Below are 26,939 nucleotides of genomic sequence, written 5' to 3'. Positions count from 1 at the left end.
GAATACGTTTGGGCACAGCCCGCGCTAACGGCTGTGTCTCGGGCCCCCGCGGTGGGGACGGGGGGAACAGGGGGACCCAGCACCGCCGGGTGTGGGGGTCCGGCGCGTTGGCGCAGTGCTGCACCCCTCCTGATGCCCCTCTCTCCTTGCAGCGCCGGTGGTGACGGGCACAGGGCCAAATTTCTCCTTGGGGGAGCTGCAGGGTCACCTGGCTTACGACCTGAACCCCTCAAGCACAGGCATGAGAAGGACGCTACCGAGTACCTCCTCCAGCGGGTAGGTGCCGGGGCCGGCAGGCTGCAGGGGCGATGCCAGGGCAATGCCTGGGCACGGCTGCGAGCCGCTCACTGCCTCGCCGGGTGGGAAGGGAAAGGCAGGTCGAGTCCTGCCCTGGGCGGGCGCCGGGTTTGCCGTGCACAGCCCCAGCTGGCGTGCTCTCCCACCGCGGGGACCCCTGGCACGGGGACGTTGTGCACGGAGACACAGCCCCCAGGGCTGCCCGTGCCAGGCTGGGGTCAGATGCAAAGACACCCCACCACCACCACCACCACGTCCCCCCGGGTGCGGGCAGAGCGGGTACCAGGTGGGCAGGGGCGCCCTTCCTGCCTCCAGGACCGCCTGCCAGCTCCCCGCCTGCCGCGGCTCCCTCCGCAAAGCGCATTCCTCCGGCCTGGCCGCCCGCCCGCGCGCGCCCCGGCTCCCCGGCCCCCGGAGCCGCGCCAGGCGGCACGGGGAGGCTGCCCCGGCGTGCCGGGCACCGCCTGCGTCCGGCCGCCTCCGCCTGGGGCGGGGGTGCTCGGGGGGCTGGGGACGGCAGCGGTGTCCCTGGCACGCGGGGACGGTGCGAGGGGAGGTCGAGGTGCCGCCCTGGGCGGGATTGAGGCCGTGATGCTGGAGAGCAGATGGAGAGCATTCCCCCGTCGGGGAAGGCCCCGATAGCCATTACGCTGGCGCTAACCCGGCCGCCAGGCCAAGGACGGGCAAGCCGCGCGCCGGGCTGAGGTTATATATAGTTGCATTAAGCATCTTTAAGGCTCTGCGGGCCAAGCCCGCAGTGCTCTAAGTCGATTAGCGCCGAGGCAAGGGCAGACGCCCTGGCACCCTGCGATCGGCCCCGGTGGTGCCCGGTGGTGCCAGATGCAACCCCGGCTCGGCAAAGCCACCCCGGGGTCAAGCCCTGTCTCGCCGTGTGCTGGGGCTGTGCCCACGGTGTCACCGGTGTCCCCGGCCCTCGGCGCTCCGCGTCCCGGCTCTCCACGGTTCCCGTGCTGGAGCTGGGCCAGGGACCCAGGCATCCGGGTGGGGGTGGGCAACGGCGGGGAGGCTGGGCGGGGGGACACGCTGGCCTGACCCTTCCCTGCTCTCCTGCTCCCCAGGAGCAAACGGCACAAGTCTGGCTCCATGGAGGACGACATAGACACGAGCCCAGGGGGAGAGTACTACACCTCGTCCAACTCGCCCACGAGTAGTAGCCGCAACTGGACAGAAGACATGGAAGGGGGTAGGTACCAGCGGGCCCTGGCTCTCTATAGGCGCCGGGGCGCTGCCGTACAGCCCTCCTCGGAGAGCACCAGTTCCCTCCAGGGGCCTTGGCATGGCTATAGGGCCCCCCGTCAAGGCATTGGGTCTCTATAGGTGCTGAGGTGTTGCTGTTAGGCCACAGTGTCAAAGCGCAGGCTCTCTGTAGGTTCTGGGGTGTAGCTCAAGGCCCCCCAGTAGGTCTCTGACTCTCTGCAGGTGCTGTAGCATTGATATTAGCCCCCTCTGTTAAGGGCTTGGCTTTCTATAGGTGCTGTGGTATAGCTACAGGACCTCCTTGTGAAAGCACAGGCTATCCATAGGTGCCATGATGTTGCTATAGGGCCTCCCCGTGAAAGCGCAGGCTCTGTAGGTGCCACGGTGTTGCTCCATCAGGGCACTGCTCTCTATAGGTGCTATGGGGTGGCTATAGCCCCCCAGCAGAGGCCTGGTGTCGTGGCTAGCTCTAGCAGAGGCCCAGGGGTCTGGGCTGTGTCCGCGGCCCCCCAGCCTGTCTCCCTAAACCCTCCATGCCGGCACCCTCCGACAGGCACCTCTGGGCACCCGGCCTGCCCGGCCCCCTGTGCCCGCCCTGGCTGGGTCCCAGCCCCACGCCGGCCTCTCCCAGCCCCACGGCTGCCGCTCTCGCTGCGGACAGCTTGCTTTCTTGCTTTGCATTTTTTTTCCCCTTCCTGTCTAGACAGCCCCAATTAGCTGTTCATTAAGAAAAAGGGGGGCAGGGGCGGGCTGGGCTAATTAAAGCGATGCTGCCGCGGCTGGCATGGCCGGCTCCCAGGCTCCCACGCCCCGGGGCGCTGCGCAGGGCTGCAGGCAAGGGGAGGGAGAGCGGCGCGATGCCGCTCGCCTTTATTCAGCCTCCGCTTTTATTCCGCCTTTCCGCTCCTTTCGCGCCCAAAAGCGGGAAGCAGGAGCCAGCGCGGTGCTTAACCCGCCCCCTCCACCACCACCACCACCAAGCCCGCTCCATGCGTGTCCCCGTCGGCACGCGTGCCGGAGTGCCTTGCCCGCGCGTGTGCGCCGCGGCAGGGAGATCCCGGAGCCGGGCGGGCTTTCCCGCGGCTCGACACGCCTCGGCAGGCGGGAGACACGCCGGGTCGGAGGCCGGAGCTGGCCGGAGGGCGAGGGAGCTCGGGGAAACCCAGGCAGAGGAGCCGCAGCCAGTTTCTAATGGGCGCAAAGTCCCTTTGGAAACTCGCTCATGGAAAGAAAAGGAGCCTCCAAGTTTTCCTCTCGCATTTTCCAGGATCGCTGCAGCCCCCCGCAGCCCCGAGGCCCCGTCACTGCTGCTGCGGGGACACGGCGAGCCTGCCCTGGCAGGGCTCCCCGCGACGGGGGACATTCACTCTGTTTTTGCCAAATTTATTTGTGCAAAGGGGGGAAAAATGGGATTTTCATTTCAGAGGAATTTTTCCTGTTGGAAACTTCCCTGGGTTTTATTTTTAAACTCAGCCCTTTCGCAGAGGCTCCGAGCCCCCTTCGAGGCTTTGCGCCTCTCCTCGACATGCTGCGGCTTCTCGCTCCCAGCTCTCGCGCTGTGCGGGGCCCCGCGCGGCCCTCCCAGGCGCTGGGTGGCCTTGGCACCCGGCTGCCCCGACCTGCTCCATCCCGAAATGGGGCTGGGTTACATCCCGAACGGGGACTGTGCCTCATCCTGACCTGGGACTGTGCACCATCCCAACCCAGGGCTGTGCACCATACCAACCCGGGGCTGTGCACCATGCCCTGGTGCAGGACCATGCCCCAACCTAGCCCAGGACCGTGCCCCATCCTGACACAGGTCCATGCCCCAGCCTGGTGCAGGACCATGTCCTAGCGCTGCCCAGGTCCATGCCCCAGCCTGGTGCAGGACCATGCCCTAGTGCTGCCCAGGACCGTGCCCCAGCCTGGTGCAGGACCGTGTTCTTGCGCTGCCCAGGTCCATGCCCCAGCCTGGTGCAGGACCGTGTCCTGGTGCTGCCCAGGTCCATGCCCAGCCTGGTGCAGGACCATGCCCTGGTGCTGCCCAGGTCCATGCCCCAGCCTGGTGCAGGACCGTGTCCTGGTGCTGCCCAGGTCCATGCCCCAGCCTGGTGCAGGACTGTGTCCTAGCGCTGCCCAGGTCCATGCCCCAGCCTGGTGCAGGACCGTGTCCTGGTGCTGCCCAGGTCCATGCCCAGCCTGGTGCAGGACCATGCCCTGGTGCTGCCCAGGTCCATGCCCCAGCCTGGTGCAGGACCGTGTCCTGGTGCTGCCCAGGTCCATGCCCCAGCCTGGTGCAGGACTGTGTCCTAGCGCTGCCCAGGTCCATGCCCCAGCCTGGTGCAGGACCGTGTCCTGGTGCTGCCCAGGTCCATGCCCAGCCTGGTGCAGGACCATGCCCTGGTGCTGCCCAGGTCCATGCCCAGCCTGGTGCAGGACCGTGTCCTGGTGCTGCCCAGGTCCATGCCCCAGCCTGGTGCAGGACCGTGTCCTAGTGCTGCTCAGGTCCATGCCCAGCCTGGTGCAGGACCATGCCCTGGTGCTGCCCAGGTCCATGCCCCAGCCTGGTGCAGGACCGTGTCCTGGTGCTGCCCAGGTCCATGCCCCAGCCTGGTGCAGGACCATGCCCTGGTGCTGCCCAGGTCCATGCCCCAGCCTGGTGCAGGACCATGCCCTGGTGCTGCCCAGGTCCATGCCCTGGGGCGGCAGGTGGGGACGGCAGGCAGATCCCGGCGGCCGTTGCAGCAGCGCGCGCTTGTGCTGGGGTGGGCAGCAGCCGCAGCGAGAACAGATTTAACCACCCGCCTCCGCTCTCGCCTCCCCCAGGGCTGGGGCCAGAGCCAACCCTGGGGAGGGCCGTGCCGACGCGTTCCTCCCGGAGGCCAAGCCGCGCCGCCGGGGATCCAGGCGCACCGCGAGCGCCCGGCCCGCCGCGGCCACCCTCTCCGCCGCTCGCAGCCGTCCTCGGCAGCTGGCCGGCACCCGAGGAGGGCAGAGGCCCGCGCGGGTGGCGGGGGGGTGCACGTCTGCCGGCGCGGCGTGCGTGCCTGCGGCTGCACGTGTGCACGTGCCGCTGCGGGGCCGCGCACACGTGTGCCCCGGCGTGCACGCGGCAGCGGGGAGCCGTGCACGGGAGCGCCTGTGCCCCTGCTCCCGCAGCCGGAGGCCTGATCCCCGGCTGGCGGCGGGGGGAGTCCCCGGCAGGACGTGCTTAGCCACGGCTGGGGGGTGGGGACGGAGGGTGTTATTTCAATCCCGTACTGGATGTTCTGGGAAATCCTCCTAAATGAACGTCTGAGAATGGGCTAAACCCTTTAACGGCGGCTGGGCCAAATGGCCGGAGCTAAAGCCGGGCTGGCGGGGGATTAACTCGCCGCCCGGCCGCCTCCTGCCCGCTCGGCCCCCGGGGCAGCCCTGTGCCCCGGGAAGGCCCCCGGCGTGGGGAACCCGGGCGAACTGCCCTGGGCGAGGGCGACTCCAGCCACGCGGCTTCGCGGTTGCCGGGAATCGGGCTGTTTCGGCCTCCCTGGAAACCCTTTGCGTGGGCAGGATGGGTCCGCGGGCCCTGGGGTCCCAGTTCAGGCTCCTGTCCCACCTTATGGGGCTCTTCTGGGTGTTGCCCGGCCCCACGGGCACCGTGGGGATGTTGGGTGGTTGTGGTGTCACAGGGTGCACCCATTTATACACCCGAGGGTGGACACACGCACACACACACATTCCTGTAATTGCACACCCAGGGCACACGCACATGCACTCTCATTCACACACACACACGCTCGTGCACATACGTGCAGTAGTGCAAGTGTACTCATGCACACACATGCTGATGCAGAAACACTCATGCACACACACACATGCACAGGTACAAATACATGAATGCACATGCACACATGTGCACATACATGCATACATATAGATGTACACACACGTGCACGTATGCACACATGTGCTGATGCAGAAACTCATGCATATACACACACACATGTGTGTACACATACATTGTCATGCACAAACATGTATACGCATCGCACACATTCGGTTCAGAGCCGCTTGAGCCCCTGTGGCAGCTGTCCCAGCGCTCCTGGGGCTGAGCACCCCAACCCCAGGCCCTCCTCATGTCGCCCACCGCATTGCCCCGTGCTCGGGGCAGGGCTGGCAGGACGCCGGGGCCCCCTCCGGTCCCCCCCCCAGCCCAGAATGCCGCCGCCTGGGAGCGCCCCGTGTAACTGCGCACCCCGCTCCTCTCCCCAGGCATCTCCCCCACCGTGAAAAAGACGGAGATGGACAAGTCACCCTTCAACAGCCCGTCGCCCCAGGACTCCTCGCCGAGGCTGACCAGCTTCACGCAGCACCACCGTCCCGTCATTGCGGTGCACAGCGGTGAGCAGCGCGCCCGGCGGGCGGGTGCCGGGGGTGGAGGGGAGTCTCCGCGGCTGGAGCGCGGCTCGGGGAGGCTCGGCCGTGCCCGGAAGGCTGCCGGGAGCGTGGGGCTGAGACGGCGCGGGGCTGGCGCTGACGGGCCGCCCGGGCCCCTCTTCCTCTCTGCCCCCTCCAGGTATCGCTCGGAGCCCACACCCTTCGTCTACTCTGCATTTCCCCACCACCTCGATTCTCCCCCAGACGGCCTCCACCTACTTCCCCCACACGGCCATACGGTACCCGCCTCATCTCAACCCACAGGACCCTCTGAAAGATCTCGTCTCGCTGGCCTGCGACCCGTCCAACCAGCAGCCCGGACCGGTAAGGAGCTGGCGCAGCCGCCCCGTCCGTCGTCGTCGCCCGCCCCGGGCCTGCGTGGGGCGAGATGCCACCGGGGGCGGCGGCGGCGCCGGGCTGCTGCCGGCCTGGCCGGATGCGTCGCCGTGCCGGGGGCGTCCCCGGGGCGCTCGGGGCAGCGGCACTGCTCCGAAGGAGACAAGAGCCCGCTCCCCGGAGCCTGTAGGATCGTCATCCGGAGCCGGACGAGCCGGAGAGGAGCTGCGCGGGGGCGTCCGCCCGCTGCGCGGTGTTAGCCCCGGCGCGCCGGTCCCCAGCACGCCTCTTCCCCCCCCCCGCCCCGGGGAGCGGCAAACCCCGGCGGGGGCAGCGGGGCCGGCCGGCCCGAGGGGGCTGAGCGGTTTCGGCCACGCTCGTCGGTCGGTTTGGGAGCGCCGCCGCGCGTTGATCGCCTCTCCGTCTCGTTTCTCCAGCGAGGGCTGGGCTGGGGGCTCCCGCCGGCCGCTCCGGGCACCCGGGACTGCTGCTCGGCACTGGCGCGCCGTAGCGGGGGGCCATGGCAGAGGGATGGCCGGGGGCTGAGCCGTCGTGCAGGGCTGGCGTCTGTCTGGTGGGACTGGAGTAGCCAGGAGTGGGTGTGCGACCGTCTCCGAAGACCCGCTGTCACCTTCAGCATGCTCGAGCGCGCCCGGGAGAGCGCCGGCCCGCGCGCCTCCCGGGGCAGCGTCCGTGCGTCCGGCCGCCCCGCACGCCTGGCCCGGCTGACCCGTCTCCCCGGCCGTCCCGCCGCTGCGCCGCGGCCCTCTGCGGAGCTGGGCGTCCCCGCCGCGTGGCCGGTCCCCGCTGCGCCGGGGTGCGGGGCTGGCACCGCGAGGCTGGCGCCGGGCTCCCCGTGGTGCTCAGGGCTGCGCCGCGGGCAAGGGCGAGCGCCCGAGGTGGCCGGACACCCCGGCTCGTATCGCCTGGGGTGCTGGGGGTCTTGCTGAGAGCACCTCCGGGAGCCCCAGGCTCCTGGAGTCCTGCTCGTCGCTGGTGAGGCCTGACACCAGGGTGAGGGGCACGGGTGGTTTTTCACTCTCGCAGCGGCTCAGTGGCGGTGGGGCTCGTGGGGGGGGGAGGTTTTGGGTGGGCGAGGGGGAGCAGGGCCCCCGCCAGGGTCAGGCGGAGAGAGGCTACAAAGGAGCCTTTGAAGGCGGGGTGGGGGCGAGGGGGCGGCGGAACCGGCGGCCGCTCCCCTGCCTTTGAAGCCGTTTCTGGGCTCCTCCAGCTCCCCCCAACCCCCCCCCCCAGTTTTTTTTTGATGCAGCGGTGGTTGCCTCCCCGCTGGCGCCATGCCACCCCGGCGGGGTGCCACCTCCCCGCAGGTGGGCGCTTCAAAGGGCTCGCGGAGCCCGCGGAAAGGCAGCGGCGGCGGTGGGGGGGGTGGGGGGGGGGACCGGCTCCGGCACGCACCGCCGCTTCCTGCAGCCGCGCCGGCCAGAGCGAGCCGGGGGGGGGGGTTGGGGAGCAGAGGGGGGGCACCTCGCACCGCCAGCCCGCCCGGCTCCCTGCCCCGCTCCGTGATTCCCCGTCGACATCCGCTCCGGGCTGCTCTGAGACCCAACAAACTCGTTGCGGTGGTGTTCGGGAGGAGGGGGGGGGGGCAGCCGTGCCCCGCTCCGAGCCTCCCCCCCCCACACCCCGTTCCGCCTCCCACCGGCAGCCCCCCCACCACCGCAGGGCCGGCCAGTGCCAGGGATGCTCCGGCAGCGCCCGCCGGGCCGAGGGGCGCCCGTGCCGCCCGGCGCCGCGGCCCCCTCTGCCGCTCTTGCTTCCTAATGGCTTTTGCTGTGTGTTTTTTTGTCTGTGTTGTGTCCCCAGTTAAATGGAAGTGGTCAAGTGAAAGTGCCCAGCCACTACCTGCCCACTCAGATGCTGGCTCCGCCACCTCCCCCCGGCATGCCCCGGTTGGCCGTCTCTCCTGACACCAAATCCGCCACGACAACTTCCGAGGGAGGGACGACCTCACCGACGTCACCCAGTAAGCACCCCGCGGCGCCCACCCCGTGCCCGCTGCCGCCCTCCCTCCGGCCAGGCCTTGCCCCTTCCTCTCGCCCCACCGTCCCTCTCGGTGCCGGGGGTGTTGTCCGAGGTGGCCTCCCCGGAGCCGGGGGGACTGGGGAGAGCGGGAGCAGCCGGCACGCAATGAGTTTGCTGGGTCTCAGGCAGTTCGTAGCGGGCAGGTCTTGGACGAGCGGCTGCTGCCCAACTTGCCCTTTTGGGCCAGGCCCCGGGTGCCACGGCGGAGTCAAAGCGCTGCGGGCCGGTCCGCCGGACCGCCCGGAGCCACCGATCCCTCGGAGATGGCCGGAGGAGCGTGACCGGGGTGGCAGGTCCGAGCCGAGCCCGGCGCCCGGCTCTGCCGGGCAGATGGGTGGGCAGGCCACGGCTTTGTCCCCAAAAAACCGCACGTGGCGAACGGCCGACTTGTGCGGGAGCCCAGCCTGCTAGGGAAGTCACGTCCCGTCCCCCCCCCGTGCCTCAGTTTCCCCACTGGACGGCAGCAGCGCCGGTGCCGGTAACGCAGGGATGAGCCAGTGCTGGTGCGGCGCGAGGACACGCAGCGACAGACGGCGCCGGGAGGGCTGGGGGCAGCCGGCCCTGCCGCGGCTGGGGGGCCGTGCGCCCGCCCTGCCCGGCCTCGGGGCCGCGCTCATGCTGCGCGCGGCAGCCACGGCGGGCGAGGGGCTGCGTGGCCCCCGTGCTGCTGTCACCGTCCTTTCGCTGGCACGGGAGCTCTTACCGCAGGGGCCCTGCGTGCCGGGGACCCCGGAGCCGCTCGGGCTGTCTGCCGAACGAAGCAAGCGCGAGGCCCTGGTGCAAATGCCCTGAAAACCTCGGGGGGGGCACTTAGGGGGGCACTTTGTGAGCAGTGGTGGCTGTGACGGGCTCGTTCCCCTCCGCTCCACCTTGGGTGGCTTCAACACGTCGTCCCGGAGGTGGTTAGGGGTGCTGGACCCCATGGACATAGAGGGCAGACCCCGGCATTGCCCCGGCGCTGGCATTTTGGGGCTTGCACGGTGCCCAGTGCCCTGGGCTGGCATCAGGGCGCGTGCCCACAGCAGCCGCCCGCAGTGCCCTCACTGCAGCACGGTGGGGAATGTCCTCATCCCCCCAGCGTTCGCGTGGGGACGAGTCACAAGGAGGATCGCGGCCGGCCTTCCCGGGGGGCAGGCTGCAAGCCGGGCACCCAGCACGTCGCGCAGCCGGAGCGCCGGTGCCTGGGTGCTGCCCGGCCGGACGGTGGGTGCGTGCAGCAGGGCTGGGAGCTCAGCTCCTGCCATCCCACTGCCTGCAGCTCCGCAACCTCCCGTGCCAAAATGCCGCCTCCAGGGCAGGAATTGCCCCGCTGGCAAAGGCAAAGGTTGAGAGCACCGAGAGTCACGCAATGTGTAAAGAAATCCCTGCCAAGCGCGGCGGGCGCAGCTCCCTCGCGGGCACGGCGAGGCCAGGCCGGCGCCGGGGGGGCGCGTGCGGCCGCAGAGGAGGGACCGGGCAGCGCCGAGTCCTTCCCCACGGTTCGAGTTGGATGCCTCGGGGTGCTGGCCCAGCACATGGGTGGCAGGTCCGGCGCGAGCCGCGGGTGGCTGTTCCCGCGGGGGCGGATGCTGGTTGCGCCGCCGGTGAGCTCCGGGCACAGCAGCCCGTCGTGATGCGGGTGCTCGGAGACAGCACCAAGGAGCTCAGCTGGGCTGGGTCGGGGGGGTCCTGCTGCTGGACCACGCCGCGGGGGCAGGAGGCAGCAGCGGGCCGGGATGGGGGGCAGGGGGACGTGGCTGAGCGACGCCGGCGGCTCCGAAAGCGCTCGCCCCACGGCAGCTCCGCTTGCCGAGCCCCGGCGCCCGCCCACCCGCCTGTGCCGCCCGGAGCGCCGTGGCGCAGCGTCCTCGCGCTCGGCTCTCCACCACCCAGCGCAAACCCCCCCGGGGCGGCAGGGCGCAGGCCGGGCACGGCTCCTGGCTGCCGGACCCGGGATGCCCGTGCCCGCGGTGCCGGCGAGCCGGCCGGCCGTGGTTCGTCCCCGGGGGGGGGTTCATTTGCGGCGCAGCCCGGCAGCCCGGTTAACGAGCTCTCATTTGTTCCCCAGCCTACTCTGCACCAGGCACGCCCCCTGCGAACCGTTCCTTCGTGGGATTAGGACCAAGGGATCCCGGGAGTATCTATCAGGCACAGGTGAGAGCTGGGGATGCTGCTGGGAGGGGACCGGCCCGCCGCAGCCGGCGACATGTGCACGCGTCCCAGGGAAGGATAGAGCATCAGGCCAGGGCTTTCGGGGGCATCGCTGGCCGTGCCGGCCGCCTGCAGCTCTCCGTGGGCTCTCCGCCCTGGTTGGGGGGGGGGGTCTCCCAGAAAGGGACCCCCAGGAAGAAGGATCCGGTGCCACCAAGCTGAGGTGACGGAGCCGTCGCCAAGGCCGGGCACCTTGTCGTGGCTCGGCCTCATGGACAGCCCCTCCGGGTGCCCGCGGCATCCCCGGAGGAGAGCCGCTGGGGGGACGCCCCGTGCCCGTGTCCCCCTCCCCGGGAGGGCACGGGCACCCCGCTCACGCCCCGCTGTGCCCGCCGGCCGCTCCGAGCCACAGCGGGCTGTGCCGCTTGTGCTTCCAGATGCTTTTAATTAGTCCTGCTTATTTTTTAATCTGTACTTCATTAGCGGGCGTTAATGAAGTGGACGCTCCCCATGGGGGGCATTGGCAAGAGGGGCCCTATGCCAAAGGGGGCTACTGGACCTGCCCAGTTAACCCAGTTGCAGCCGGGCACCAGTTCCAGCCTTCCCACCCAGCTGGGCCCCGCTCTTCGTCGCTCAGCTGAACTCCGTAGGAAATGTTTTCTTGCTGCCTTCGGACGCGCTGCACCCCGGAGGCAGCTGCATTTCTGGAACGTCCTCTCCACTTCCCTCTCCATCCTCCAGTTCCTCCGCCCCTCTGGGTCGTACGAGGAATTCCCCCGGCAAATACATGTAAAGACCCCCCCGTAATGCCAGGCCAGCGCTGGCCGGTGCCGGAGTCCTGCCGGCATCTCCTGGCAGGCGACACGAGGCAGCTGGCCTCAGCCCGCTCGGCAGCGGCAGCTCCGGGCGGCCACGGCCCCGGCTCGGGCGGCCGACGGGGCGTCCCCCGCTCAGCCCTCGCCCACCGCGGGGTTCCCCGGGCACGGGGGTCCCAGGTCGGCATCTTTCCTCCCTCGGCCGCCCGCCGGTGCCCGCCGCGGGCCCCGAACACAAGGGCTGTTTGTGCGGCGTCTCCGGAGGCGCCGGCGGCCGGGAGGATCCAGGTGAACACTGGGCTCATTCACGGCGCCGCGGGCCCCGGGGAGCGGCGGGCGGTACGTGCTCGGGAGCCCCAGCGCGCCGGGCCCGGCGGCTGTGCCGGGGCTGCCGACTCGCGGGCAGAGCGGGGCCCTCCTGCCCTGCGCCCCCGTGGCAGGAGCAGTGCGACTGGGGGGGCCGTGGGAGTAAGATGCTGCGCCGTGCCGTGGGGCACCCCAGGGTGCTGTGTTGTGCCATGGATGAGCTCTTGGGGGTCCTGAGCTGTGCTGTGGGGCACCAGAGGTGCTGTACCGTGCTAGGGGCAAACTCCCGGGGGACCTGAGCTGTGTCAAGGGGCACCCCAGGGTGCTGTGTTGTGCCAGGGACAAACTCTTGGGGGTCCTGAGCTGTGCCGTGGGGCACCAGAGGTGCTGTACCGTGCTAGGGGCAAACTCCCGGGGGACCTGAGCTGTGTCATAGGGCACCCCAGGGTGCTGTGTTGTGCCAGGGACAAACTCTTGGGGGTCCTGAGCTGTGCCGTGGGGCACCAGAGGTGCTGTACCGTGCTAGGGCGAACGCTTGGGGGTCTTGAGCCGTGCTGTGGGGAACCAGGGATGCTGTGCCATGCCAAAGACAAACTCTTGGGGGTCCTGAGCTGTGCCATGGGGCACCCAGGGGTGCTGTGCCATGCCAGGGACGAGCACATGGTGACACTGCTGAGCCAGGGGCGCTCTCCGGGGGATCCTTGGGGCGCTGTGGACACCCCAGGGCTCCGGCCATGCCAGCCCCATCCCGATGTCCCCGCTGCGGGGGCCGTGCCCCTCCTCACCCCAAGGAGCCCAGCACCCCCCCACACACACAAGGGTCACTGTTGGCCACTAGTGGCCCAGGACTCCTGGCCCCGGCTTTCCAGGCTGCGGGTGCCCCCCTGCCTTTCCCCGGTCGCCCACAGTGGCTGCCCGGCTCCAGGGGATGATACCTCCTGGTGGTCATCCCCACGGGCCGGGCTCTGCCCCACTGCTCGGAGCCTGCCTGGGGCTGGGGGGCAGCAGGCCGTGCCGCCGGTGGGGCTGAGCCCCGGCGCAGTCGGGGCATGTGGGGCGCAGGGGGTAGCAGGCCGTGCCACCCGTGGGGCTGAGCCCCGGCACGCTCAGTTCACGCGGGGCCAGGGGCAGCAGGCCGTGCCGCCTGTAGGGCTGAGCCCCAGCGCGGTCGGAGCACATGGGGCGCAGGGGCCAGCAGGCCGTGCCGCCCGTGGGGCTGAGCCCCGGCGCGCTCAAGTCACGCGGGGCCAGGGGACAGCAGGCCCTGCCGCCCGTGGGGCTGAGCCCCTGCGTGGTCGGGGTACATGAGGCCGGGGACCAGCAAGCCATGCCGCCCGTGAGGCTGAGCCCTGGCGCGGTCGGTTCACGCGGGGGCCGGGGGGCAGCAGGCCGTGCCGCCCGTGGGGCTGAGCCCTGGCGCGGTCGGGGCACACGTGGGGCCGGGGGGCAGCAGGCCGTGCCGCTCGTGGGGCTGAGCCCTGGCGCTGTCAGGTCACGCGTGGCCGGGGGGCAGCAGGCCGTGCCGCCCGTGGGGCCGAGCCCCGGCGCGCTCGGGTCACGGGGGGCTGGGGGGCAGCAGGCCGTGCCGCCCGTGGGGCCGAGCCCCGGCGCGCTCGGGTCACGGGGGGCCGGGGGGCAGCAGGCCGTGCCGCCCGTGGGGCCGAGCCCCTGTGTGGTCGGGTCACACGTGGCCAGGGGTCAGCAGGCCGTGCCACCCGTGGGGCCGAGCCCCTGCGTGGTCGGGTCACGCGTGGCCAGGGGTCAGCAGGCCGTGCCACCCGTGGGGCCGAGCCCCTGCGTGGTCGGGTCACGCGTGGCCGGGGGGCAGCAGGCCGTGCCGCCCGTGGGGCCAAGCCCTGGCGCTGTCAGGTCACGCGTGGCCGGGGGGCAGCAGGCCGTGCCGCCCGTGGGGCCGAGCCCCGGCGCGCTCGGGTCACGGGGGGCCGGGGGCCGTGCGCGGTACCCGCCGTGGGGCCGGGGGGCAGCGGCCCGCGGGGCCGGGGCGCCGTGGAAGGGTTAAGGGAGGCGCGGGAGGGGCCGCCCCGCGCCGCGCCCGCCGCGCCGCCCCGCGCAGTCTGGTTGCCAACGGAAACCAGACGTGAGGTAATGGCGGGACGGACCTGAACGTGGCGGGGGGGGGCCGTGCCGAGCCGGGCCGGGCCGCGCCGGGCCGGGCCGCGCCGGGCAGGGCACTAACGCTGGCCTCTCTCTTCTCTCCCCGCTCAGTCCTGGTACCTGGGATAACCGCAGCTGTGCCACCCCTTCGCCTCCCTTCTCCTCTGCTTTAGGCACCCTGAGAGGAAAAATAAATGCACGGCCCAGAGCACCAGGCCCAGCCTTGCGGTGAAGACGGAGAGCGCGAACCGACGACGACGACGACAAACGAAACCCCAAACGGAGGGAAGGAGAGAGGGGAGAGGAAGAAGGAGAAGGTCCCACTTTTTTTTTTTTTTTTTTTTTTAAAAAAGAAAAAACAGGAAAAACAAAAGAAAACAAATCAAAAACCCTACCAAGACCTTCCCCCCCCGCCCGCCCGCCGGCCCGCCGAGGCGATCCGCCTCCGATTTGCCAGAAAACAAGCAAACACACGGAAAAAAAAAGAAAAAAAACACACGCTCTTTGCCGCGGCGGCCGAGCTCTCCGCCAGAGACCCGACACAGCTCGTGACGGCGATCGCAGCAGCAGCAGCAGCAGCAGCAGCGGGGCCGCGGCGCTGGAGACCTGCCGGCCGCTCGCCGAAGGGTTGTATATGCAAAATTGTCTTTACTCTTTCGTTCTTGCCTCTTGTGAGTAGAAAAGAACAAATATTGCCGCCCCTTGCTCCGCCGCCGTGCGCCCCCCACCCCCGATCCCCGCCGCCCCCCACCGCTCCCCGTCCCTCCCGGCGCCCCCGGCAAGCTCTCGGGGCCGGGCCGCAGCCCTTGGCGCGAGTCGCCACGGCGGCGGTGGCGGAGGGGGGATTACGTCTCGCCGCCGCCGGACCCCCCCCGGCCCCACGGGGTGACCCCCGCTCCGCTGGCGCTCGCCTGCCCGGCGCCGCTGGACGGGAGTTGGGGGGGGGGGGGTCCGCGCCGCCTGTGGTGCGAGCAGCCGGGGGCATTGCCGCCACCGGGGCAGGCGGAGGGGGCACGGAGCGTGGCCAGGCCCCCCCCCCCACCCCCCCCCCAGCCCCACCGTGCCCCCGGCGCCATAACCTGTCTCTCCGCGACGCCTTAAGCCGCCGGCGCGAAGCTTTCCCTGCCGCCCGGGTTGCACGGCTTGCGCGGGGGGAGAAGGGGGGTCTCCCGGGGCGAGCCCGGGGGCCGCGGGAGCCGGGGCGTGCGCGTAGAGCTATGCATTCCTGTGGACAGGTACCAGGTGGACTTGCGACGAGAGGGTTCGATTGTGTTGCACATTTTGTAGGAAATGCACTTTTAAGAGAGAATCCTAAAAAAAGAAAAAAAATGACAAAAAAAAAAGGAGGAGGAGGAAGAGGAGGAGGGAGAAGACAGGAGCCCCCCCCCCACCCCAGCACTGGCTTGCCGGGACGGGTGGTTTGTTGTTGTTTTTTTTTTTTTAATTAAAAAAAAATGATGGAGAGGAGAAAGGAAGAGCGAGGAGGAGGAGGAAGAGCAGAGCCTCCGTAAGGGGACGGCGGCCCGCGCCGCGGGGGCGCTGAGCTGGGCCGCGGCGCCGGCGCCCCTCGCCGCCCGCCCCGCCGCCGTGACCCCCCGTGGCTGCCGGCGTGGGGAAGGGCAGCGCTGCCCGCTCCGTCAAGTGCCTGAATTTCGTGGCAGCGCGGCCGGGGCCCGGAGCAGGGAGCAGCCCCCAACCCCCCTCCCCCCCCCCGGAGCCGGATCCGGAGCGTCCCGGGACGAGGGACGCGGAGCCACGTGGCGGCCTGGCGCCGGCTCTCCCGCTCGCGGAAGGACGACGACGACGTGTCCGGGAAGGAGACGGAGACCCCCCCCCGCCTGGCCCCATCGGCCATGGCTGCACGGAGATCGGCGGCGGCGCTGCAGCCGCTCCGGGGTTCCCTCTGCTCACCCTGGAGAAGAGGAGGAAGAGGAAGAGGAGGAAGACGAGGATGTCGCCACGGCTCCAAGGCACCGGCTGTCTCTTGCAAGAGGGGCTGCTTCCGAGCGGGACTCCGGGGCCCCCGAGCGCCGCAGCGGGACGCCGGGAACATGCCGGGGTGCCGGCGCGAGGACGCCGCAGAGGCACGCTGCCGCCGGCGGCACACCGGAGACACGGAGCCACCGGGAAAGGGGGGAAGATCCCTCCCCCCCCACCACCGAGGGAGGCCTGGGGGCCACCAGCGCGAGGCAGAGCCCGGCCGTGCCGGCGAATGTCACCGACGCCGAGCCGGGATGGGATTTCAGCCTCCGGCCGGACACATGCCAGGATACCCCGCGAGCCGCGCCGCGGACCGGCCGCCCCGGCGTCGCCTCCCGCCTCCGGCACCGCCGCTCCCGCCCGCTCCCTCCTCGCACCTGCCCGGCCGCCGCCGTCCCCCAGCCCCGGGGACGCCGGTCCCGCTCTCGCTTCCGCTTCTTGCTTCCCCCTCCCTGTGCCCAGCAGGCTTGCGCGGCCGCCGGGGCTCCCGCCGCTCCGGACCCCCAGCCCAGGGCCAGCGAAGCTGAGTCGAGCTCCGGGCCGCATCCTGCACGGCCCCGGGCGGTGGGTGCTGCCGCCTGCTCGATGCCCCTTGGCTCGGGCACAGCCTGGCGCCGATCGGAGGGAGGTGAGAGAAGGGGGGGTCCGGGGAGAAAGGGCTGACGCAGGAAATCCCAAAAAGACAAAAAAACCACCCACAGACACAAGGAAAAAAAAAAAGAAAAAGAGCGCTTGACGGAGAGGGAAACTTCTTTTTTTAAATATAAAAAAAAGACAAAAAAAAAGACAAAAAAAAAAGACAAATAAACTGCATGGTGCTTTAACACGATCTCGTGACCTGGCTCAACCCATCAGTGGATGGCTGATGCTGTGCATGGCAGACTGTATTAACCGGCTCTACCTTCCCCCCCCCCTTCAGAAAAGAGAAAAAAAACACAAAAAAAGACAAAAAAAAATCTGTACAAAAGAAAAAAAAAAGGTCCAAAAAAAAAATCCATGTTTTCCTAATTTGCACGAAAATTTTATACCACATGATGTGCCTTGCCTTCGAAGACTTAAGTATTACCAGAAATGATATCACTGCACAGGAATAGCTGCATGTGTCGGGCGCCAAGGCCCCGGGGGCTTGGGGCCGTTCGCCGCCGGCGAGCGCGGGCGCGCGGCCGAGGACGCCGGGGCCCCGCTGGGGCCGCTCGCCGGCGCCGTAGCCGGCTGCATGTTTTCTTCTTGCGTTGGGCCGCGGGGCCGGAAAGTCCCTTTTTTTCTCTCTGTTTTTTAAGAGTTTCCCCTCGTAAACGTCTTCCAGTTGTTAATACCAAGTGCATCCTGTATGAAAACACACCGGAATATGCAATACCTGTTTTGTCTATGTTGTTAGGTGTTTTAGCCCAAGGGTCCTGCTGGCGGCTGGACGCGGGGGCCCGGCCGGCGGGCGGTTTTCTGCTGTTCGGCGGGGATGGAGGTGTGTGTGTGTGGGGGGGGATCAGGCCGTTCCTTTGCTTTTCCCCTTTTTTTCCCCTCCTGTTCGGCTCGGAGCGATTCCAAGGCGGCGAGCAGGAGAAGCGCGGCCGGTACCGGCGGGATGGGGAGCAGCCGGCGCCTCGGCTCCGCTCTTCGGGAGCGCTGCCGGGGAGGGGACCCGGGCGGCCGGCGGGAAGGGGTCCGGCCTGGACAGAAATGTCCGTCGCTCCCCCTTCTCCCCCGGGGAAGATGCTCAGGGACGAGCTGCCCCGGGTGGTGGTGGGGGGGGGGGACCCAGGGCATCCCTCGCCCCTAAAGCATCGGGGCAAAAAGAGGGTGTCCTGCCCCCCCCCACCCCCCACCCTAACTTGGCTTCTTGCTCGACGGGGCGAAATCGGAGCAGCTTGGGCCCTCGGAGGGGCTGGCGGCTCTGTCCAGGCGGCCGTCGCCCGCTGCGTTCCCCCCCCACCTTGCCCGCGCCCTCCATCGCCTCCCTCCGTCCCCATCGGCTTCGCCCTCGCGCCGGCGGCGCCCTTCGCCAGGGCTTTGCGTGTTCCCTGCTGCCCGCAGCGCCTGGGCGCCGAGCCGCCTGCTCAAAATCACGACTTTTGCCTTAAAAATCAAGCTGCTTGTCACCCTCCCGGGCTGGCAAGGAGAACGCCCGGCTCTGCTTTGAAGGCGAAAAGGAAAAAAGAAAAGAAAAAAAAAAAAAGCCTCTTCCCGTCGCAAGCGCGGCGCCGAGGCCCCGTTTCCACGGGGCGCCCCGAGCTGGCGATGGAGGCAGGAGGTTCGGGAAGGCTGCGTGCAGCGCCCTGGGGCGAGAACCCCCCCCCCTGCCGCCGCCGGGGTCCGCAGCCTCTCCCGCCGCCCCGGGAGCAAATCGCTGCTTTTTTTAATGAAGAAACATTGTCGTTGCTCACTTTTTTTTTTTTTTTTTTTTTTTGGTGTCGAAAGTATTAGCTGGTGGTTCGGGGGCAGGAGAGCGGCTGCAAGGTGGGGGCAATGCTTGCGCGGTGCCCTTCGGGGGCTCGTTGCCTTTTGGTCTCTCTCCCGCCGTGTTTTTCCGATGATGATTGTTGCGTTTTTCCACGCCGTGGGCCAGGCAGGGAACGGTTTGAAGCAAGGAGTGCATGGGGGGGGGGGGCGGGCTTGGGGGGGAGGGCGCGGGGAGGGAGGGCGAATCGGAAAGTCCTTGGGAGAATCCTCTTTATGCAATGTGCAGTATTGTTTTCTGCAAGGACAATGCAACACAAGTAGCGTTAGTTTAGTGTTAAAAAAAAAAAGAATAAGAAAAAAGAGAAAATTGCAAAAAAAAAAAAAAAAAGGTTTTAAGGATAGAAAAGATTCAGTTTAAAGCAAAAAAAAAAAAAAAAAAAATTTTATCACATACGACCGGAGTGACAAACGCAGGAGTGAGCGGGCCATGGGCCCGCAGCGGGGCCTCGGGGGCCGTGGTCCCCCGGCTGGGAAGTAGCATCCTTCAAGGCATCCCCAATCCAATCCCGTTAGTGCAAGAGATACCGACACAGCTGCTCGGGTTGTGTTCGAGCATGGAAATTTGGGGGGGAGGCGAGGGGCGCTGGCGCCTCTCGGGCCTGGGCCACGCAAGACGAGAAAGTCCCCTCGCCCGGCTGGGGAGGGGGAGCAAGCCCCCCCCAACCCGGCCCCGCTGGGGATCCCCCTGTGCTGCCTTTAAATCCTCGCCAAGGCCGGTCCCGAGCTGGGGAGAGCCAGAGGCCGGCTCGCCCCGAGACATCGCGCCTCTGGCCGGCTCTGCGAAACAGCCACAAAAAACCGCCCTCGGAAAGAAAAGCACCTTAAAGACAAAAAATAATAATAATAAAAAAGAGCAAAAATCATGGAATCACCCCCCCAACACCCCCAGGAACCCAAATCCCGGCGGGCTGCGGCCGGCACTCGCAGCGCGGGGGGCTTTGGGCCCGAGGGGGCTTTCTCGTCGGCGTGGCCGCGGGGGTCCCGCGGGGCCGGGGAGCGCTCGCCGCCCCCGCCGCTCCCCTGCGATATTTGCACTGCTCCACTCTCACACTTGGCTTTCCTGCTCTCGTTACACCCAGCCCCCGGTGGGGACGTGGGCCGCATCCTGCGTGGGCCGGCTGCGCGCCGCGCCATCGCCCCCGAAAGGCTCTGCCCGGAGGGAATATGCAAAATCCACCGAGCGCCGCCTCCACTGCCGCTCGCAGCCGGCGCCGGCCGGGGGTCGGCGGCGCAAGGCGAGGAGGGGATGGGGAGGGCGGACGATCGCTGCGGTTTGGGGGCTTTATTTGGATTATTTTGTTGTTGTTTTTCAACTCGTGCGCCGTGATCCCCCCCCCCGCCCCTTCCCCCCCCCCCCCCGGCCGGCCCCGCCGCGCGTGGTGGGCTCGGGCCGCGGGGGTGGGGTGAGGGGGGGGGGCCGCAATCGGCTCCGCCGACGGGGCGGGCGCAGCAGCGGCTCCCCCCACCCCGCTCCCCGCCCATCTCCCGGCCCCGACGCCGCGGGGAGCCGCCGGGGCCGCGGCCTCCCGCCGCCCCGAGACAATCAGGCCGGGCAGCAGCGCCGCGTGGCCCGGGCACGCGTGGGAGCGGCGGCCGGGGCCCGCCGCGACAATCCCGCGGGGCGCCGCGCCCGCCGCCGGCCCAGCGCTCGCTTCGGTATTTCATGCACTACAGTTTCTCTAGAGGGTTTTTAATTGTTTTCGTTGTTGTTGTTGTCGACTTCTTGAGAAGAAAAGCATAAAGAGAAAAAAAAAAAAAGTCCTTGCGACCTATAAATAAATAAAAAAAAAAACCCTGTACATATATATATATATATATCCACATATATATATGTGTGGCGCTGCAGGGGCTGGGGGCGAGCGGCCGGCGGCTCCCGGCGGCAGGAGCGGCCGGTCCTGCGCGGGGCCCCCTGCGCGCCGCCGCGCAGTTAAGGTACTTTAAATCGCAAAGTAAGGAATATATATATATATATATATATGTATGTATGTATGTAATTTTTTTTTTGTACTATGAGTTTGAAATTGCTGCTTTCTGTTTCTCTGACTCACATATCGACCGGGGAGGGGAGGTTGCGGGCTTCGCGCCCACCTGCCCCGCTCGCGGCTCGCCGGGGCCAGCGCGGCGCTCGGGAGCCGGCGGCAGCACTGGGGGCGAGCGCCCGGCCCGGCCTCGCCGCTGCCCGCGCCCCGCGGCCCCGGCCGGGCTCCGCGGCTCGGGTCTTCTCCAGCCTTTTGCCCCCGCGGCTCCTGCCCGTTGCCGCGGGGCGCCCGGCTCGGCGCGCCCCGGGGGGGGCGGCGGGGGGGGGGGGGGGGCACCGCTCGGCCCCCGGCGCCGCCGGAGGCGACTGTTTGCCACATGCAGAACGAAGCGAAGTTTGGGGAGAAAAAGAAAAAGGAAAAAAAAAAAAAAATGAGGAAAGAAAGAAAAAAGGGAAGGAAAAAAAAAAGGCAGAAATCCAACAAAAAAGAGACGACGGAGCAGCCGGCAGGAATACGACTACATCAATACCAAAAATCCCCGACGCAGTGCCTCTCACTACTGCCGGCTCGCCGTCGCCTGCTTTTTTGGGGACGCTTTGAGTTACCCCGGGACGAGGCCCCGGCTCCGCGAGTGGGACCGGGCAGCAGCCCCAGGGCGCCGCGGCTGCGGCCCGGCCGCCCGCGATGCCTTTTTTTCTTCTCCTTTCCTTTTCTTCCTTTTTCTTTCCTTTTTTTTTTCTTTTCCTTTTTTTTTTTTTTTTTTTTTTTTTTGCGTTCTTCCTTCCCCCCACCTTCCGCAGAGAAGATTTGGGTTGTTTTCCTTTCTCTCAGTTATATTTTACAGACATTACGGCAATAGTTATTCTGTTTCTCGCTTCTCGCTTCGCTGTACACATTACACACACCTACGAACACACCAGGGCAGGCCGAGCCCGGGGCTGCCTCCCCGGACAGTGCCTTTCTCGGCAAAACTCTCCCATCAAAATCGAGCCCCCCCTCCCCCCTGGTTGCGAATCCTCCTCACCTGCCCGTCCCCGCCGTCCGCCCCGGGTCCCCTGCATGACACCCCCTCCCCACCCCGTCCTGCCCGTCCCCTGCCCCCTCCCCAAGCCCCTTTCGCTCGTCTCCCTGGTGCTTCACGATATTTGATTATAACATTGTATGCAGCCATTACTGATTAGCAGTCGCTCCTACCTACATACAATTTACTGAAAGTGACTATGGGTTTTTTTTTCCCCCCCTATGCAAAAAACAGAAAAAAAAAAGAAGGAAAAAAAAACAGACAAAAAAAAAAGACAAAAAAGACAAAAAAAAGGAAAGAAAAAAAATAAGAAAAAAATGTATAAAAATTAAACAAGCTATGCTTCAACTCCACGCCGCGTCCGTGCTTCCTTCGTCGCCCCTCCTGCCCCGCTGGGGAGGCTGATGCGTGGGCTGGGCGCTCGGCTGGGGGGCACCAGCCCTCCCGCCCACCCCCCCTGAGGAACCCTGGTGTCCTGGGGAGGCACTGGGTTGTACTGGGATGGAGCCCCCCCATGCGGGGCAGGGCAGATCTGGGTACAGTCCGTGGTGCCCATCACCCTGGTGGTGCTGCCCCCCACCCGTGGGTGCCAGAGGGGCCCCTGCCGTGGATGTGGGGTCGGCGCGGGCACCCTGGGGACGTGGGTGCCTTTGCACCCCCCCCCATCCTGCCATCCCATGGAGAGCAGCTCGGGCAGGATTAGGGCCGCAGCTGCCGGCACTGTGCCGGGGCGCCCGCGGGCACCACCTGGCCCTGCTCGGAGAGCCCCGGGCACGGCAGGGACATGGGCACAGGGGCGCGGGCACGGACACACGGCCACACGGGGAGACGTGCAAACGGGGCACAGCGCTGCGTGCGCGCCCGAAGGGACACGGGGCCAGCGGGCAGGGACGCGGAGAAGGTGGCACAGGGCGGGGGGCTCGGGGATATGGGGCAGGGGACGTAGGGAGCATGGGACAGAGGGACGCGGGACAGAGGGACATGAGGCAGGGGGATGCCGGACTTGAGGGTATGGGGCAGGGGGACACACATGGGGCACGGGGCGTGGGGCAGGGTGTCCGTGGGTGGCAGCGGGGCACAGGGCACGTGACCGGGCCCCCCAGCCCCCCCCCCAGGTCACGGATTGCTCCCGGTGACGTCACCGCCCTCACCCCCATGACGTCACCGGCCTCAGCCGCGTGTCACCCGGGCTGCGGGGTCACGGGACCAAGTGCCTCGACTGGCAGGAGCCGCTGCGGGGGGGTGGGGGGGTGGCGGTGGGGGGCGGGGGCGAGCCGGACGCCTGGGCCCCTCGGCGGGGGTGGGCCCCGGGACGCGCTGCCGCCGCCGGCAGGGCGCTGGCTCCCCCCCGTGGGCACAGCGGAGCCGGGGCAGGCGCCCAAGGCGTGTCCCCCCCCCCCGCCCCGCCCCACGCGCCCCGCGGTGGCACGGGGCGGCCCCGCGGTGCCCGCCGCCCCCCGGCGCTGTGGGGCGCTGGCGCAGTGTCACGGGGCCCCTGTCCCGTCCCCCCGCCACCGTGTTTCCCCCCCCCCCCGGTCCCCCCGGCGTCGCAGCTGCAGACCCCTCGCCCCTGCGCGGGCTGGCAGCCTTTACTGGCGACGGCGCGTACAGCTGGGGGGCGGCCCCGGCGCGGGGGGGCTCCGTGCCCCCCTCCCCGGCGCGCCCGGCCCCGCCGTCGCTCGGGGAGCACCCCACCGCCCCGGGCTTGCCGCCAGGCGGCCTCGGCCTGTCCGCACCCCCGGGTGCCCACCCCGGACTCTGCCCCCCACGCCAGCCCTCCGCCAGGCCCAGAGCTCTGTGGGTGCAAGTGTGTGTGTGTGTGGGGGGGGGGGGGGGTCCCTGCCTGGTCCCCAGCTCAGGGCCGCTGCCAGGCCCTGCCCTGCCTCGGTGGGGCTCAGCACCTTTGGCTCCCAACGCCAGGCGGGACAGCGCAGCCCCACACCGGAGCTGTGGTCGGGGGTGGGGGGCAGGCCTCCCCCCCCCAAACTTTGCCCTCCCCAATCCATTCCGGTGGGCACCGAGATCCAGCCCGGGTCTTGGTGGCAGCCGCAGGGGCTGCTGCTGGCACCCTTCACCCGCTGCCTGCACCAGCAAAACCCGGACTGGATCCCTGCCCTCCCGGGCTGGGGTGAGAACGAGCCCTAGCGACTCCCCAGGACCCACTAAAGCCCAGTGCGCCCAGTCGGAAGAGACACCCAGCAGTGGCAGGGGCTGCCCCCAGGCCCCCCCAGAGACCCCCAAGTCCAGGCAGCTGGGGCTGCGCCAGGCCGCGCGGAGCCGCCGGCGGGGCTGCGGCCGCGTCGCCGTCCGCGGGGAGCAGGGTGGCCCGGCGGGGCGACGGGGCTGCGCCGGGCAGCATCTCACAGGGACGTGGCTTTGCTCTTCTCCTCCTCGTTCTCCACCGCCGAGTTTTCATAGGCGGCCCTCTCGATCCTGCCGGAGGCGGGAGGGCGTCGGCAGGGCCCAGGCGTCCGGGCAGCAAGGGCCGGGCGCCCCCAGCCCCATCCCAGGGGCGTCCCCATGTGACAAACACTCGTCCCCCCCCCGTGGGCAGGACATGGGCTTTAACCTCCCATCTGCCCACGCTGGCACCTCCCGAGGACAACCGGGGGCGGGGAAACTGAGGCACAGACCGGGGCCGGGGGGGGGGGGGGATTTTTCGGCCGGAGGGTGTGGGTGGGCACAGGGTGCCCACGCAGCCCGGGACACGGTACCTGTGGGCTTCCTGGCTTTCCTGGGACACGTCGCTCTTCCTGCAAGGAGAGGAGGGGGGTGAGCGGTGCTTGGGGACCCCCCCTCCCGTCCCCTCCCCGCATCCCCCAGCTTCCCCCACACACACCCCATCGCGCACCCGGTGCCTGGCACAGCCAGACCGTGCCCCCCCCCCCCCCAGGCTGCCACGTGCCCCCTTCCACGGTGCAGCACCCGGTGCCGGCGCAGGATGCGGCCGAGGGCCGCGGCCCGTCCGCACCGCCCCACCTGCGCGTCCTGATCCGCCAGAGCCGGTTGGCAAGCAGGAGCACGAAGACGATGAAGAGGAAGACGACGACGGCCGTGAGGCCGATGAGCCAGGGCTGCAGCTGCTTGGAGCCGGTGGCTGCAGGGCAGGGGGACAGGGACGGGTTCAGGGGACGCGTCCTGTGGGGGACAGGACCCCTCCACCCTGGGGACACGGGGGACTGGGACATTGGGGACACTGGGGGACATTGGCGGCCACCCAGGTACCCCCTCCTGCACTGTCCCTTGGGTGCCAAGCCCCCGTGATGGACAGAGCCACCCCTGGCACCGCCACAGCCGTCCCCTGTCCCCGCAGGAGCACGGGCCGTGGCAGTGTGGGGGTCCGGCACGGCATGGGATGCCAGGCACCCCCAAATCTCACTGATCTGACCCCAAAATGGTTGCTCTGGTGCTGCCCTGTGGGCATCGCCTGGTGACTTGCACCCGCTGGCGGGGTGACGCGTGGGTGCCCTCAGCAGGGAGGGTCCCTGCCAGCCCCAGCCCGTCAGTAGGGCGCTGGGACGGACTGGTCCTCCTGGGAAGGTCTGCTGGGGGGGGGGCTGTGCCACCCCTCTCAGGGCACCCGGAGGGACGCTGGTGGCACATCGGTGGCACCTACCTTCTTGTCCCTGCGCGGTGGCTGCGAGGACGAGCAGGAGCAGGAGCGAGAGGGGTGGCGGGGCCGTCGGCCTCTGCATTTTGGGCTGCGCGAGGCACGGGGAGGCGGACGGACGGACAGACGGACGGGCGGACTGGGCGCGGCAGGACCCTGGATCCCGAGGTGGGCTCGCCGCCGCCGCGAGCACTCTGCACCGCGGGGCCAACGGGCGCTTTTATTGGGCTCAAGAGGGCAAATGCCACCAACTGCCATGGCAACGGGGTTTCTTTAACCCTTGGGAGGTGCCACCTCCTCCCCGCCGGGCTCAGCCACCAGCCCCCTGGGGCCACCACCCTGGGGCCCGTGGGGCGCAGCGGGGAGCCCCAGCCTGGGGGCGCTCCTTTGGGGCGAGCCGTGGGCACCCAGCGAGCCCCGGGCACCCGGCGCCCACCCCGGGAGGGCAAAGCCCCGGAGGCACCGGGTCCTGACCACGGTGGGGAGGGGAGGCACTGGGATGGAGAGGCTTGACAGACCGGGCGTACTGGGAGTAGAGGACGGATGGTGGCCGTGTGGCTGCCCCAGGCAGCGGGCAGGGGCGTGCGGCCACCAGGAGATGCCCCCCGTGCCAGCCAACAGTGCTGCCTGGGAGCAGCACGCTTTGGGGCCAGAGGAGAAAGATTTGGGGTTGCTCTTTCTCTTTCCTTCCTTCCTTCTTTCCTTTTTCCTTTTTTTGGAAATACAGTTGGTTTTGCCCCAAAGCCCAGGAGGGCAGGATTTGCCCCTTGCGGGGAGCTCAGGGCTCTTCTGAAGCTCAGCTTCATCTTGCAGGTGCTCAGCCCTGGCCTCGGGGGAAGCTCTTGGCCCATGGGGACCTGCTACCCTCCGCAGCGGGCGGTGGGTGGGTGCGTGGATGAACGAATGGATGGGTGGACAGATGGATGGGTGAGTGGATGGACGGACAGATGGACGGATGGACAGATGGATAGGTGGAGGGATGAGTGAACAGGATGGATGGACAGGTGGGTGAGTGGATGGATGGAGGGATGAACAGATAGGTGAAGAACCTCCATCTGTCTTCCAGGCCCCGGGGAAGGGGGCAGGGTGCCAGGCTGGAGCCCGTACCCAGGGCAGGCAGTGCTGGCGCACCCACTGCCGGCCCTACCCACGCCAACGTCAGCTGGGGGGCGGGCAGTGGGGCTGAGCCAGCACGGGGCACCCCGGGGCCAGCAGGCACCCAGGGCTGCCCCACGGGGGGTTGGCATGGACTCCCGCACCCCAGACCATATGGGGCTTGTGGCTGCTTTGCCCCTCCGCCTCCTCCACCTCCCACCAGGGTGGCTTTGGGAGCACCCACGGGTGCCGCTGAGCTCTGCCCCATCCGCGGGGGGCTCGGCCCAGCGGTGTCCAGGGCACGGATCAGGCGCCGGTGCACAGCCGGCAGCGGAAGCAGGGCCACGGCGAGCGCGCGTGCGTGCAGGCACGCGGGGCAGCGTGTGCACGCCTGCCTGCGGCCGCGGGCCCGGGCGGGCCCGCACATCTGTCCGCACAGCTGTGCACGTTTGTGCCTGCGCCGGGGCGGGCGGCGGCGCCGGACCGCGGGTCCCTGTGCGCAGCTGCCGGTGGCTGCGCAGGGGGACGTTCGTGTGTGTCCGTGCCCCGTGCGCACCTGCGTTCCCCTGTGCACACGTGTGCGTGCGCATGCACACGTGTGCACGCCTGTGCGCGTGCGCGTGCACACAAGTGCTTGTTCGTACGTGTGCACGCTCGCGTGTCGCTGAGCCTACGCGTGCGTCCGTCGTACCTGCGCCCAGCGAGCCGCGACGCAGCCAGGGGCCGCATCCTGCAGGAACCGGGCGCGAGCCCCGCGGGCCGGCCCGGCTCTGCTCCCGCACCCGCGAGCGCGGCTTTCCCCCGGCACAGGCCGGGAGGTGGCACCGTCCTGGCCACCACCACGTGCACGCGCTTGTCACACGGGGGACGACAACCCGGGCTCAGCCAGATCGCTTTATTGACGGAGGCGGCTCGGTACGAGCCTGAGATAAGTGCCGGGCTGTGCCAAGGACGGCACTGCCCCGGCACGGCCCGCGGGGCTGCCGGCGCCTGCGCATCCTTCCCGGGCCGGGCCGGGCCGCGGCGATGGGCGCGCGAGGGGCTGCGCGGGCACCGGGCAGAGCAGCGGGGACGCGGGCTGCAGCGCGCCCGCCCCGCGAGCCCGACGGCCACCAGCTCCCGAACTGCCGGGCGGCCGC

At 68.8% G+C, this 26,939-nt stretch overlaps 1 protein-coding gene across 7 annotated transcripts in view; it reads left to right on the top strand.

The window, feature by feature from the left end:
* The window catches only part of NFIC (nuclear factor I C), a 53,166-nt gene extending 39,169 nt beyond the window's left edge, over window positions 1-13,997 (top strand). For 2 of the 7 annotated variants that reach the window (XM_062596321.1, XM_062596318.1), the window contains exons 5-11: window positions 153-276; window positions 1,377-1,501; window positions 5,749-5,877; window positions 6,053-6,237; window positions 8,074-8,233; window positions 10,340-10,425; window positions 13,770-13,997. In XM_062596321.1, the coding sequence (XP_062452305.1) occupies window positions 153-276; window positions 1,377-1,501; window positions 5,749-5,877; window positions 6,053-6,237; window positions 8,074-8,233; window positions 10,340-10,425; window positions 13,770-13,787 (827 nt within the window). In that variant the 3' untranslated portion in view covers window positions 13,788-13,997. The remainder of the gene's footprint in view (window positions 1-152; window positions 277-1,376; window positions 1,502-5,748; window positions 5,878-6,052; window positions 6,238-8,073; window positions 8,234-10,339; window positions 10,426-13,769) is intronic. The other 5 variants (XM_062596320.1, XM_062596322.1, XM_062596324.1 and 2 more) reach the window with 5 other exon arrangements.
* Window positions 13,998-26,939: the final 12,942 nt, after the last annotated feature.

This window comes from Rhea pennata, chromosome 27 (genome assembly GCF_028389875.1).
Source record: "Rhea pennata isolate bPtePen1 chromosome 27, bPtePen1.pri, whole genome shotgun sequence".
NCBI lineage: Eukaryota > Metazoa > Chordata > Aves > Rheiformes > Rheidae > Rhea > Rhea pennata.
Note: the sequence above shows the minus strand (reverse complement) of the source record. Positions and strands in the feature narration are given on the sequence as shown.